This window comes from Danio rerio, chromosome 2 (genome assembly GCF_052040795.2).
Source record: "Danio rerio strain M-AB ecotype USA chromosome 2, GRCz13ab, whole genome shotgun sequence".
Lineage (NCBI taxonomy): Eukaryota > Metazoa > Chordata > Actinopteri > Cypriniformes > Danionidae > Danio > Danio rerio.
Window position 1 is genome coordinate 38326906 of NC_141022.1, and position 15364 is coordinate 38342269.

The 15364-nt window shown below is 35.7% G+C and overlaps 2 protein-coding genes across 12 annotated transcripts in view; one reads left to right on the forward strand and one right to left on the reverse strand.

Annotated features, from left to right (window-relative positions):
- astn1 (astrotactin 1) overlaps positions 1 to 8923 on the forward strand; it is a 414746-nt gene extending 405823 nt beyond the window's left edge. For all 6 annotated transcript variants that reach the window (XM_087241082.1, XM_087241083.1, XM_087241084.1 and 3 more), the window contains one exon: positions 8101 to 8923. In XM_087241082.1, coding sequence (XP_087097208.1) covers positions 8101 to 8338 — 238 coding nt within the window. In that variant the 3' untranslated portion in view covers positions 8339 to 8923. The remainder of the gene's footprint in view (positions 1 to 8100) is intronic.
- A 3801-nt stretch (positions 8924 to 12724) lies between these two features.
- The window catches only part of pappa2 (pappalysin 2), a 131456-nt gene continuing 128816 nt past the window's right edge, over positions 12725 to 15364 (reverse strand). For all 6 annotated transcript variants that reach the window (XM_087241056.1, XM_087241058.1, XM_087241059.1 and 3 more), the window contains one exon: positions 12725 to 13326. In XM_087241056.1, coding sequence (XP_087097182.1) covers positions 13222 to 13326 — 105 coding nt within the window. In that variant the 3' untranslated portion in view covers positions 12725 to 13221. The remainder of the gene's footprint in view (positions 13327 to 15364) is intronic.

Consider the following 15364-nt stretch of genomic DNA (forward strand, 5'->3'; position numbering starts at 1 on the left):
TCACACTGCAGCCCAAGACCGCTTACTCACTGAAGCTAAGCAGGGCTGAGCCTGGTCAGTACTTGGATGGGAGACCACATGGGAAATCTTGGTTACTATTGGAAGTGGTGTTAGTGAGGCCAGCAGGGGGTGCTCAACTTGCGGTCTGTGGTTCTAATGCCCCAGTAAAGGGGTCACAATACTGTCAGTGATTGCCATCCTGTCCTGGCTAAATTCTCTTTATTGGCTCTTACCAATATGTTGCCTCCCAATCATCCCCATCCACTCTATCACTGTCTCTCCACTCCACCAATAGCTGGTATGTAGTGAGCACACTGGCGCCATTGTCCTGTGGCTGCCGCTGCATCATCCAAGTAGATGCTGCACACTGGTGGTGGTGTTAATGAGGCCAGCATGGGGCACTCATCCTGCGGTGTGTCCTAATGCCCCAGTAAAGTGAAGGGGACACTATACTGTCAGTGAACGCCATCTTTTGGATGAGATCTTAAACCGAGGTCCTGACTTTGTGGTCATAAAAAGTCCCATGGCACTTCTCGTAAAGGGTAGGGGTGTAACCCCCGGTGTTCTGGCTAAATTCCCTCCATTGGACCTTATCGATCATTGCCTCCAAATCATCCCCATCCACCGAATTGGCTCTCACTGTCTCTCGACTCCACTAATAGCTAGGGTGTGGTGAGTGCACTGGTGCCGTTGTCCTGTGGCTGCCGTCACATCATCCAAGTGGATGATGATTGTGAAGTGATTTGGGTGTATGGCCATATACAGTAGATGCGCTATATAAATACACATTAAATTACTTCTAACTGAAACGGAATATTGAATTGGAGGCTTTCATTTTTTGCACATCATATAGCAAACTATGAAACTACAGAACTGAATTAATAAATACAAATATTCTATTATTTTTCATCTTAATTAACATACACTGTAAAAAGTGATAACTGAAACTAGTAACTTCAGCTTGTTACAACTACATAAAGTTCATTAGTTCACAATTAATATGCTACTGTTTTCATTAATAGTTAAGCTGGAAAAACTTTATTATTTTAGGTGTAAGCAGTTGAAGTCGTTAATTTTTTATTCAATGATGCTTTTTTTAGTGTAGGCAGCATCTGTGATCCATAGGCCTATCTGTTGTCAAAGCTGCTGCTATGAATTGTGTTGCTTCAGCTCATTTGAAATAATTAGAATGAACGGATAGAAAACAGTATTTTTGAGTGTATATCTGACTATGTCTCACCTTTATTTGTTTTTTGGGGATTTTGGAAGGAAATAAAAATCACAAATGTGGTTTTAACAACTTGCATTAAACCTGTCCAGCTTTATCAGGAGTCAGACCACCTCATGAAGTGGTCAGGAGGTATTTTCACCTGCTATTTTCACAGTCAGATATCTGATCAGAAAAAAAGAATGCATGAGGAGACCCTGTGTAAACAGCTCCTTAGTTTCTGTAGAAAAAAGCTGGTATGTAGTTGTTTATAGCTAAACGTTATTAAGCAGGCGGTCTACTAATACTCTTAAACTGCAAATTGACCTGCAGTAGCAAAGTTACTTCTCTAAAGTGCACTATAAAAATAAAGTGTTACCAAACATTTTGCTTTCTACGTCATTATTTAAATTTGAGAAGCACAAGTTTACTAAATGGGTCAATTAGTGTTAATACTAACCTAATTTACCTGAAAGAAGACTCTAAGGGTGAATGCATTGCAATTCAAAAACAGCATTTAATCATGCTTTAATTCGTCAAGACATTTACACTACGAAGGGAGCTTGTTTTTGTTAAATATTGCACAAGTGTATCAACTTTAGATAAGCTGCTTCAGTGGAGGTCTGGAAAGATTGACGATTATCCTCCTTGTATGCGTCATCAATCTCACTACTTCCATGAAAGCGTTCTAATTTTTATGCATGGAAATGTAAACAATGAGAATTTGTCTTTAGCACAAAGGTCAGAGAGTTCACTGGGGTTTTCTTATCAACATCATTTAAATGCAATTTTTCACCAACTAATCATAATACAATATAATTATCAACCACACCGACCCCACTCAGCATACAACCCAATGTTGGCTTGGAAAATTTGAATAACAATATTTCCTGTTTTCTTTCTTTCTGAGATATCAACATAGAACGTTTTGTGACTCACTCTTAATTGGACTGGACTGACTCACGTTTTAATTGCTGGAATTCAGCAATCGGTCAAAGTGCTTGCGTTGTTTTGGTTGGAAATTGATGCTGTGCAGTTACTTTGGATGTTGTGGAAGCTGGTAGTGAGGTGGGTTGTGTGTTTCTGTGGGTGTCTGAGGAATGCGGCTGATTGTTTCCTCCCAGATTTCAGAAAGCGGAGCACTGGCAAACACTTGGAAAAAAAATGTGAAAACCTACCTTGGAAGTAAGAGGCCATTTTCCACTTCCATACATGCAGGGATTTATGGTGACAACCGTTGCTATTTGCAGACCAAAACTGACTTTTTGAAAAAAATAAAGGATAACAAACCACAGGGGTTGTGTTTGAAGCAAATAAACATCCAACATTCGCATAACCGCTGAAATGTGGCAAGATATTACAAACGTGAACGCGTTTAAAAGAATGATTTCAATGAGACAAACTCTAGTGATTTCTGTCATCATTAAAATGCCTTATGCGTCATGAATTATGAATTCTAAAGTAAATAATGAATTTATATTTGACATTTGTCATGTAAAATGAATCTCGAAAGCTGCTATTTTATTTTAACAGCCAAATCTTTGATTGTAAACACTCTAAAAGCGCTGAGCTGCTCTATAACCTGGTTGCTCCACACAGATTTGGTTTGGGGTATTTATGCGGTGGGATTTTGAGCTTCTGGTTTGGCAGGACTTTGAGGAGAAGCTATGGCTTAGGAATGAAGCGCTCTTTCCGTACTTTTGGGATCGCGTTTCAACTTGTCTTTTGCGAAGGCTGTTGGCGCTTCATTGCATTCACACATACTCAATAAATGCCCTCTCGAATCACCAGTGCTAATAGAAATCGCAGGTATTTAGCCTTAGATGCCGTTCACCCAATCGCTTCTGTGTTACTTCAGAAGCTTCTTGACAGGATTTTTTTTCTTTTTTAGTTTTGGGCTGCACCATTACAATTTAATATAAAAACACCACAGGCATGATTTATGGTGGATCTCCTCGGTCCAGGTTTTGAAGAGCATCGTTTAAGGGGTGCAGACAGAAGCCCTGTGTTTGAGCTGAATATGGCCATCGCCTGCAGATTATATTTATTATATTGGAGGCTCTCATTAATCTTTCAGTTTCCTGCTCTTGTGAGGTAGGATTCACAGAATGGGGGAATGGGATGGAAAGCTCAGTGTTTAAAACCACTGGAGGACCAAACATTTTAGGCAGTGTCAAGAGCATTGCATAACAGTAGCGTTATAATACAAGTTGTGTGGTATGAATATCATAAAATGCTTATTTGCATGTCGGTTATAAATGTGTAAGCATTCGAACAGGAACCTTGTTGTGATTTTACAGTACTGCAAAGAAATGGGATCAAATTCCACCCGAGAAGTGTAACTGAATTCAAGATTTGGTTAAAATGATAATATATACAGTAGTCGTTCAATAGTTTTAGGACAACTTTGATAAAGTGTTGATCCACTTTAAATGTATTACTGTACAGTTGAAGTCAGAATTATTAGCACCCCCACCTGTTTTCACCAATTTCTGTTTAATGGAGAGAAATTTTCTTACATTTCTAAACAGTATAAATATTCTAAATAGTTTTAATAGCTCATTTCTAATCTCTGGTTTATTTTATCTTTGCCATGATGACAGTAAATAATATTTGACTAGATATTTTTCAAGAAACTTCTATACAGCTTACAGTGACATTTAAATGCTTAACTAGGTTAATTAGGTTAACTATATAAGTTAGAGTAATTTAGACAAGTTAAAGTTATTGTATAACAGTTGTTTGTTCTTGAAAATAAAATATTGCTTAAAGGGGTCAATAATTTTTACCTTAAAATGGCTTTAAAAAAAATTAACTGCTTTTATTCTAGCCAAAATAAAACAAATAATAAAAAAAATACTTTTTTCTAGAAGAAAAAAAGGTTATCAGACATACTGTGAAAATGTTCTTTCTCTGTTAAGCATCATTTGAGAAATATATAAAAAAAAAATAGGCAGTACATTTTTTTTTTTTTTTGTAGTTTAAAGTCTGGTGTTTGAGAAAATATACAGGGGCACTAACTTCATCAATGGGCTTTAGCCACAGCAAGGGTTTTTAGAACATTTTTTGCTCTTTCTGCTGAGAATTTGGTATAAAATCTGCAGATTTATGCAGAATGATTTTAGAAGTATCATAACTAAAAACTTAATTTTCAATTCAATTCACCTTTATTTGTATAGCGCTTTTACAATGTAGATTGTGTCAAAGCAGCTTCACATAAAAGATCATAGTAAATTAAAACAGTGTAGTTCAGTATTTAGTGTTGAAGTTCAGTTCAGCTCAGTTGTGTGGTTTATTAATCACTATTGAGGTCCTAAACACTGAACAGCTAATCCATAGATGTGTAGCTCTACCGATCCCAAAGCATGCAAGCTAGTGGCGACAGCGGAAAAAAACTTCACCAATTGGCGAGAGTGAATATACAGTGGAAGTCAGAATTATTAGAGCAAGGGAATTTTCACTGCATGTCTGAACATATTTTTTTCTTCTGTAGAAAATCTTATTTGTTTTATTTTAGCAAGAATAAAATAAATTTTAAAATTTTTTTAAACCATTTTAAGGACAAAATATTAGCCCCTTTTAGCCAATAGTTTTTTTTTTTTTTTTTTTGACTGTCTACAGAACAAACTATCGTTATGCAATAACTTGCCTAATTACCATAACCTGCCTAGTTAACCTAATTAACCTAGTTAAGTCTTTAAATGTCACTTTAAGCTGTATAGAAGTGTCTTGAAAAATATCTAGTAAAATATTATGTACTGTCATCATGGCAAAGATAAAATAAATCAGTTATTAGAGATGACTTAAACTATTATGAAATAAAATATTATTAAAAATATGTTGAAAAAACTCTTATCTTTGTTCAACAGAAATTGGGGACAAAATAAACAGGGGCGCTATTAATTCTGACTTAAACTCTATGAAATAAAATACATTTTTAACTTTTATGTAATTTTTACAATGCAAATCTAATTAGATCCACTTATTTGGTAAACAAAGCAAGTCTCTCATGTACTGTCTACTAAAAGATAACATATTACTTTACAAACTGTATTATAAATTAATCATATGAACATTCAAATTTTATTAACAATATATCACAACAATATTAATGAAATTAATTTAAAAACTGAATAAATATAAATTTACACACATTTACACAAGAAAATCTGCAGTGTGCAGATTCTGTGTGGGCCTATAGCGCGTGTCTTTGGACTGTGAGGGAAACCGGAGCACTTGAAGGAAACCCAACCGAACTTGGGGAGAACATGCAAACTCCACATAGAAATGCCAACTGACCCAGCCAGACCTTGAACCAGTGACCTTCTCGGTGTGAGGCGACAGTGCTAACCACTTAGCCACCATGTCAGCTCTTTTACAGAATGTATAGGGCAATTGATTTAAAATCAGTTAAATAGACATAAGCATTTATTTAGTTGTTCAAGTGTAAAATAAGTTGACCGGCTGTTTAAATGCAAGCTCCATCAGGAGCAGCAGGCAAACGCTGGAACTCCATTTGAAAATACTGGGGCAAAATAAATGTGCACATTTTAAAGTCATTGCATGGAAGTTAATTTAGTGCCATTTGTCCGGTCTGAGACCCCATTTATATGTTATATATAAATAAGGCAGTGAAGATCATTGATTTTTATAGAAAAGTCTATATGTTCTTTTAATGGCATTTACATTTTTATTGAACTGCACCTTAAATATGTCCTATAATGTGACTGCAAAACTTGAAGAAAAAATACTTTTAATAATATAAAAAGGAGTGTTTTGATCTTCATTGTTGGACACTTATTTATATACATTAGTGTTATTTATTTTATATAAAAAAAATTTTACACCATTTTTATAGTAGTTTCAAAAAAGCTAAATGTGAAAAATTCCTAGACAAAGAATTTACAGGTGCACATGGTGCGCTTCACAGGGGGCTTCAATTACAAGATATTGAAAAGGGTCCTTTAACTAATTAAAGTTTTCAGTGGAAATGCCCAATTTAATATGAGCTTATAGTGTCACATCAGAGGACATGATTTCAGAGACCAAATGTATCAAGTCCACAGGTGCTTCCTGTGTAGAAATATATGGATAAAAAAATGTGTCATTTATATTTCTTTAGGTATTTATTCATGATTTTACAATTCTTCTTTTTAAATTAACAAGAGTTGTATTCATGTTTAAGAAAGTCACTTCATGGGACAGTTTTGAGATTTGGCGATGAATTTGCAAAACTGATACATTGGCTGACCTATATTGTGTATAGTTTTCTATTTTTTTTTAAAGATATTTTGATTAATATAAACCTCATAAAGAACACTTATTTAATTTCTAAGTATTAGTATTATTTTTTTAACAGTTTGATGCATGATTTGAAAATATTTTTATAAGTATTATAATAAGTATTTATTTTATTTTTATTATGATGATGATGATGATGATGATGATGATGATGATAAGTGTTACTTTAGAAAGTAATTACTCCCCAAAAAAGTAACTAGTTGCGTTAGTTACTTTTTATGTTAAGTAATGTGTTACATTACTTTTGTGTTACTTTTTTCTGACCTGCACTCTAAAAAATTATGTGTTGGCTTTAATAACATTTTTATGTCAACAGGATCCACATAACTGAGTTAAGTTACCTTAAAAAAAGAATAAGGTAACATAGCAATTTCATAACAATACTATAACGCTAACGTTATACACAATATGGTAAGGGAGTACTGTACGTTACATTAATGAATCAAATGTTGTCACAACCTCAATATAAATGCATAAATAGTGAAAAATCTCACCTCTGAGTCTACATTGGGGAAACTTTCTGTGCACCTACTCAATTTGTGCTGTAATCTTCATCGTTTGATTCCCATATAATGAGAGTGATTGTTGTGGTTTGAAGCTTCCTTCTCGAGTTGTTTTGAAACTGCACATGGAGAGAGTACTCCACCTATTGATCACTGTGGTACTGCAGAAGCAACACAACTCCTTTTCATTCATTTTAATTTAACCAGCTGTTTAAATTTGAAAACTTACTTTTTATATTTTTTTTCCAACACAACTCTTGTGGTTTTAAAAACAGACATAAGTGAATTGTTTAATTTAAACATTGTGACATTCTTTGGACCAACTAAAGCCAAAATCCATTTTTTGAGTGTGGCTAAAGCTTGATCGCTTTCAGAACTTGCAGGGTCTTTTTTTTTTCTTCTTTTCTATATAGAGGAGATCTGCAATTTACAAAACAATCTATAACCTTAATTCACCTTAAAAAAACGCATTCAAAAATGTATGTTGGGCAATGTCATCTTTGGAAGAAATTCCTGACCCCAGAGCTTTACATACCTACAGATTAATGAAAGTTTAAAGCAATGCGTTTGCTAATTTTAAAATTTTAAAATTTTAAAATTTTTTAATTTTGCTAATTTTGTTAATTTTGTTTAATTAACCACTGTCCATTCAGATAATCCTCTGTTCCTTTTCTTCCATGTGTTTAGGTTAAGGAAAATATTTCCATTGCAGAAATGTAAGGCTCTGCCATCTTCCTTTCTGTCTGTTCATGCATTCTCTCATTGCGTGCGGAATTCAGCGTGACTATGATCATTTTAATTTAGCAATTTCTTTTCAAAACTGAATTAACTAAACTAAAAAGTATCCCCTATTACATTTTTTAAAAGTAACTCCGATATTATTACTTGATTTTAAGAAGTATTGCATTACTTGTTACTTAGAAAAATAATATTACGTGTAACTTGTAGTGCATCACCCCAACACTGATTAATATTACTAAATAGTTGCTTGCAATGTCTTCCAAGCGCATTTAACACTTAATATCTGTAAACACACATTAAGGTGCGCTGATGTGTTCGCTCTCTTTTTGTGTGTGTTTGCTCCTGCAGGAAGGCAGGACTGATCCTGTCTCAGCTGGATGAGCTCAGCGGTTGGTGTCGGGGGCTCCTCCAGGAACCAAAGATTGGCCTGCGCAGAGCATCCCTCAAGTATCTGTCTTGTCGATACACAGATACCAAAGCGTTCGGGCTCAGCTGGGTGAACCTCGGCCAAGACTTGCGTAAGGCCTGCGAGGAGCAGATGCTGTCCGTGATGTACAACGATTATGGAGAACCCAAGGAACTTTAAAGGACTTGGACAACCAGAGGACTAGTCAGGGGTCCAACTGTAAATATGACTTCTCTGCTCCATCGCTTTTAACATTAATTGGTCGTTTATCGAGGAAGAGGGAAATATTTAGTCAGAACGTGATACAGTTCGTTCTGATTTTAAGAAGCGTTCAAGAGATACGACTTCAGGCCTGCGTATTCAAAATATGTACAGTGTACAGTCAAAAGGAAGTTACATTTAAAGTGTCATTTAGAACTAGTGGTGTATTTTGTCAAACGGTGCATACACCAGCTTGTATAGGTAGAACTTTTTTCACAAGAACTAAAAGTGTATCTTCTTAATGTGCTGAAAAAAAAAACGTCTGTCTCTGTAGTGCATATAGATATGGAAAGAGCTATAGCAAATGTAAATGTGAATTCATTATTAAATACATTACTGATGTGCTGAATGTAGTAACTAAGGTATAAGAGGTGGAGGAAACTGTACATGAGGTTTTTTAAAGTATAAGCAGTATTATGAAAATAAGCATTTTAAAGTTGTACAATAACATGATGTCTTGTTTATGGTTTATTTCCTATTCCAAATAAAATTGCCCAAAAGAAAGCAATGGTTACTTAGAGTTATTTAGATCAAGTTTCAACAATGAATGGGATGCGGATCTTCTCAATTGCAGTATTTTTAATAAGTTATTTTATATTACTTTTTGAAAATGAGTGGGGTGGAGCTTGAGGATTGATCAATTGTTGATTGGATTGCGGAAGGCAGATCTGAATGTGAGCTTGCAGTCATTTGCAAGAAAGGGGTGTGGGTTATCAAAGACTCTAGAATACACAAGACACGGCACTTGTACAGTTTTGAATGGGGAAAAGTGTAATGATCAATATGGCAAATAAAGCCCCGCCTACTAGTAGAGGAGCCAATCATTGATCGCTATAGACTGACGTTTCTCCAGGGGAGAAGCTCAGACCAGGGGCCTCATGTATCAACGCTGCGTACGCACAAAAACTTTGCGTACGCCAGGTTTCACGCTCAGAATCGCTCATGTTTGGATTTACTAACAATGAACTGAACGTGGGAATATGCGCAGCTCCACGCCAGCTTCTTGGCTGGCGTACGCACATTTTTTGTGCGTGTCTGTTTTATTTCCATTGGCGACTTCTAGAGGCAGTTGTGTTAAATTGCTCTCTACAAGTGAGCCTTGCAATGGCAGCTGTATGAGACAGGTTCATCTAGCAGGTATATAAGGTTTCCATACCATACTGTTGACTAGCCAAACATTAAAGCGCAATTTGCAGCGGTCACCTGTTTTCCCAATGTAATCTGAGCGATCTACCGCACGCACATTGCTATAAAGACACTATCTGAAGATGAATTTGCATGCGTGAATCAGAAACATTTCCATTCAATAAATGTGCAAATAAAATATGATACACATCAAAATATGATGACTTATTAATGATTCCAACTTGTCTTTCTCGTGATAAATAGTTGACAAAATCTGATATGTAGCGGGGAAAAAAAGAATGACTTCACAGACGCTGGATTCGAACCGAGTTCATGCTCGAACGTGTCAAAACATGTTGACATGCGTTTTTCGAGCTGCGCCACTGAGACTGTTAAGGGTACCACAAAATGTTACACCTATAAATCACACTATTTCTTTATAATTCACTCAGTGCGATGTTCAGACCCAACTGTGTTAACCACATCAGCTAAACTCAACACTCTATTTTTTTCTTTTGTTGTTAATTCTTTTGTTGTTAATTTGGACAAATTTGCAAATAACACCGCTTTTCTCCGGTCTACCTCCGAAAGCAGCACTTCCAATTCACATTCTGTTCAAAGTTTCTCTTTTTGCTTGCTTTTGCCTTTGCTTTTTCATTGGGTTTTGCCAAAGTAGAGTCATTTGCATATTCATACGGGGGAGGAGGCAGGGAGGGGTTTTGTGCTCGTGCATGTTGTGTTCAGTTTCACGTTCATTCGGATGTACAAAAGAATATACGTGAGATTCGGCATTTACAGCTTTGTGCGTACGCAATGTTTTAGTATGATTTCCACGCAAGTCTTAGTACATGAGGCCCCTGGTGTGTGCTTTTACAACAGTTTTTTTAGTCAAAAAACACACTGGAATCTCAGTGAATACTTGCTTCGCAGACATAAGAAATATATCCAGATAAAACTTATTTGGAAGCCACTACTCAAACACCCACAAACTTGTAAACTAAGAGTCACTGTCATTTCTGGAGGAGATTCGCCATTAAGACCAAGTTGTGGATTACTTCAGAAGACCAGCACAATCAGGCGAAGCATTGTCCAGAGGATGATAATGTGTAAAACGACAATAAATGAGGTTGGTGTCGGGATTTTGTTCCTTTTGAGTGCACATTAAGCTCGGGCAACCTGAAAATATCCTGATTTTATTCGATTTGGATATTTACAAATAAAAACTTGTAAGACAGTTGATTCCAAATATGTAATGTAATAGTATTTTGGCAAATAAGTTTGGAGAATTTATTGTTTCCCCTTTCAGACAGAATGCCTGAGCACACTGCCCGAGAGGCATTTTAAAAATGGCCGCCTAATGAAATGACTTGCACAAAAGAGACTTTGGGCTTAAGCTGCCAAGAGAAGTCTCGAATTTCCTCAAAAGATTGCAGGTATGTATACATGACAAAAATATACAAGCTAAAACTGATTTTCTTTTTGAGAGAGACAATTTAACAATAGATAGCAATAGAATAGCAGCTTTTTCTACAAACATCTATAGAAAATAAAACACATCTGAAGCATAATATACACATATTTAATTATTTTTTATATTATTTCTGTTTCTTTATATTGTTGCCACTTAATTTATGAGATTATTTTTTGATATTAATATTTATAAGCAGAAGTCATCATAATTGGGTAAATGCATCATGATAAAAAATAAAAGATAATAAAAATGCTGTTTCTAAGATTTAACAAGCAAGGAAAACGTAAGAGATTCATTTGTTTGTTGGAAAAGAGAAATGTGTACTCTAACATCATTCACTATTATTTGTCAAGTATTTGAAAATACGCTTTCCACACAGATTGAAGCTTTGTCCATTTGAAAGACACTTGTCAGATTGGGAAAGTGTGTGTGTGTGTGGGGGGGGGGGGGGGGGGGGGGGGGTCAAAAAGGTTAGATTAGAAATAATATTAACAATAATTGTATAATCAAAGAATAATTACAATCGTAATTTTTAATATTATTTAGAGAGAAATTATATAAAAATATAAACATTTTATTATTATGGTTTTTTTTACAAAACTAATGTTACAAAAACTTTAAAGTTTCACTGTAAATTGCTAAAAGTCTTAACAAATAATATAATCAAAGCCAAAAGTTCCAAGTTATCTAAATTTTACCACCAAATGAGGTCACTGTGACCAAAATGAACATATTTATCACTAAACTTTTCACTGTATTTATGAATCAAAAATATTTACAAGTGTATGACAAATTCACCCTCTGATAAACTCAAAAGTCCTCTGTTGAGAGAGCTTAGAATGACCAAGAGGCAGCACTCTAGTGTAATTTGGGAAACAGCCACTAGAGGACGCGGCGGCCATTTTGGAATGAAATCTCCAATAGAACAACAGCATATTAAAAGTCTTTAAAGTAAACTATTAAAAGTGCTGATGATTGTGATAGTAAGTTTTGTATTGTCATCTTTCAGGTTGTATCTCCGTTTTAATCCACTTTTTAAATAAATAAATAAAAAACAAACCAGCTGCTTGCCATCGCGACAGTAATGAGATCCAATGGACGGCCGATCACTTTCACTCCAAAATGGCGGAATCCGGGGCTGTTGCAATGGAACGTTCTATTGAGTGTCGCCTCTTGGTCATTCTAAGCTCTTTGGTTGAGATCAGCATCACAAACTAACAATCTGTTGATTTTTCTTTATATTTAAAATACATGGTCATTTTTAAAAAAATCTACAATAGATGTTATCTTTTGAACTTGTCATGAGAATGAATTGATTTCTACCAAGTTTTCATTTTATAACTGCAAACTAAAAGTCTGAACTTGCATTTTGGTAACTAACATATTGTATTCTATTCATTATTTTCATAAATACTGTTCCTCATTAATATCAATCAAAAACCAGCACTGATCAATTATTAAGACTTTAAAAGCTTTCAAACGTTATACAGTTTGTCATGACTGCTTTATGTTTAGACAATGATATTACAGTTAAAAATGTGATGTGTGACATTTATGAACTCCACACAGTAATACCGAGCCTGGACTCGACCCAGTGACATTCTTGCTGTTAGGCGACAGTGCTAACCACTAACCCCCACCCATACTGACCACAATTTAGAACAATATATAAACTTGTGTGAGGAAAAAGAAAATCCTGCAGCCTTGTGTCTTTACCACCGTGTACTTATACTTTATTGATATGACAGTGAAACTACAATTGAACAGACAGAACAGCATACAAAAATAGTGTCATATATTTCCATTACAACTGCTATAAAGGAACTGTCATTTCCCAAAGCGCACATGCGTTTCACAGGGTTTGCATGTACATACAGAGGGAATAAAATAAAACAAAGATCCAGAATTCTGCTTGAAATGACAGTCTGAAATAAGCATGTTTATATTAACGACATACAATATGAAGAATGTGCCTCACAACAAGCAAAAACTATTTGTATAAAATAGTTATAAAAAAAAAAATCAATGGTGTAGCTACGCAAACGGGCTAAAATATGGTCGAAACTACATCTACATCTATGTTAGAGCTTCTGAAAAATATATTAGGTGTTACTTTATAGATTAGCGTTGGAGAGGATTGTATTGATGCAGTTTAATGGTTGTAATGATGGCCTTTGATCAGCCTGGCTCTCTCTCTCTCTGTGCCTCACGGAGCTCCCGGCTGCTGCTTCTCCTTTGGCTTGTTCTCGCCAGCCTCAGGGTCACGGCAGGTGCATTCATCCTGATCGCAGTCCACCCCGAACTGAATGACCTGTCAATCAATCGGACACACTTTTTTTAATTTACAAACGCCGTCCAAAACACATCGGGCCACAAACATCTGATCCGGTATGCGGGACACACACAGTCTTTGAACGAGAGATCAAAGTAGTCGCCTTGAAAAAACACTTTGAGGCATCGCCGTAGATCAAAACAATGAGCATTACCTGTTTCCAGATGTATGATCAATATCAAGCGTTGAGCAAATTACTCACAATAACCAATCAAATATTAGCCTGTTGACGAAATGTTCGCGAGGAAAGGCTAGCTTGGGTGTTTATTTTCATGGCAGGAAGGAGGATTTGTTTAATGCTAAAAGGACTGCTATCAGGACAGGACGGTCGCGTTCGGTGAAAGAGAGAGAGATGGAAAGAAAGAAACGGCCGACTGTGAGCAGATGAGTAAAGGAGGTGAACACATGTTAAGAATCAACAGGAGGAGGTTCGCGTCCAGGATTCGTGCCATCACCACAGGTTGCAAAATAAACCCAAATTCCCAGCTAAGCGGCCTACTGCAGGAAAAGTAAACATCAAGCTGCAGTGAAAGAAATTGGTGGAGAAACTATTTTTACTTTGATATTGTGGGTGTATTTCAGAAACCTTTCGAAAAAAATAGTGGTAGCACTTTATTTTGATGGTGCTGAAAAACAATATGTTACTTGCAACTCACAACTTGGTATTAGACTGTTTTTTTAAGAGCTGAAGTTTGTAGAATAAGAGTATGATTACATTAGAATGTGTTAAAAAGGGAAATAGTTTTGTGTATACGCAACATAATAATAATAATTCCTTAAATTTAAATTACTCTTTTCTGGACACTCAAAGTGCTTTACACATTTTTGGGGGAATCTCTTCATCCACCTCCATTGTGTGACCTGGATGATGCAACAGCAGTCATATTGCACACCAGCTGATTAGTGAAAAGGAGACAGAGTTATGATATGGGGATGGTTAGTAGGCCATGATGGACGGAGGCCAGTGGGCTAATTTGGCTAGGATGCTGGGGTTAACCCCTACTTCCGAAAGACATCCTGGGATTTTTAATGACCACAGAGAGTCACTGAGCAGTACCCATCAATATACTGGGGCGTTAGAAGCCACAAAGACGGCAGGTTGAGTGCTCCTTGCTCGTCTAACATCACTTTTGGAAGCAACCTAGATTTCCTATGTGGTCTCTTATACAGGTACTGACCACGGACATCCCTGCTTAGCTTCAGTGGGTGACCATGTGATAGTGGCAGAGAGCTGGCTGCCAGCAATCATTCAAATTGTTCCTTGTTCACATAAATCTAAAAATTATTTTAAAAAAGCTACTAAAACTATATGCCTGGACATAGGGATCTAAAGTCCACCGTTTTGGTTGTCAGATATACATGGATACCTATAGATAATATAGACGGTTTCTTTTTTAACTCCCGAAACAGCTGCTGTTGTGTAAATGCATAACAACGTTATGCAGGCAAAACGTGCCTAAACTTAAAGGTTCCACAAAATGAAAATCTGGATACCAAGGAAAGGTAGAATACTATGAGTTCAGTACATGGAAATGGTCATACTGTGAGTCTCAAACACCATTCTCATGTTATTTATTTTTTCAGTATTTATTTATCAGGCTATTTCAAAGAATAAAAAAAAACAGGGAACTGATGTGAGCATCGGTTTATTTAATTTATTTTTTCATTCATTTATTTATTAATTTATATTTACAACCCTGAATCAGAAAAAGTTGTGACAGTATGAAAAACCAAACAAAAAAATATATAAAAAAGATATTTGCAAATTTACTTTGACTTGTGTTTCATTGTAAATAACATGCACAAAATGTTTCACAGTTTGTCTGGTCAACTTCATTTCATTTGTAAATAAACATCCTTTCCTGTCATTCAGACCAGCAACACATTCCAAAAAAAAGTTGGGACAGGAGCAGTTTAGGGCTAGTAATCAGGTAAATTTGTTCAATAATGATGTGATCTGAAACAGGGGATGTCAACAGGTGACTGTAATTATGGTTTGGTACAAAAGCAGCATCCA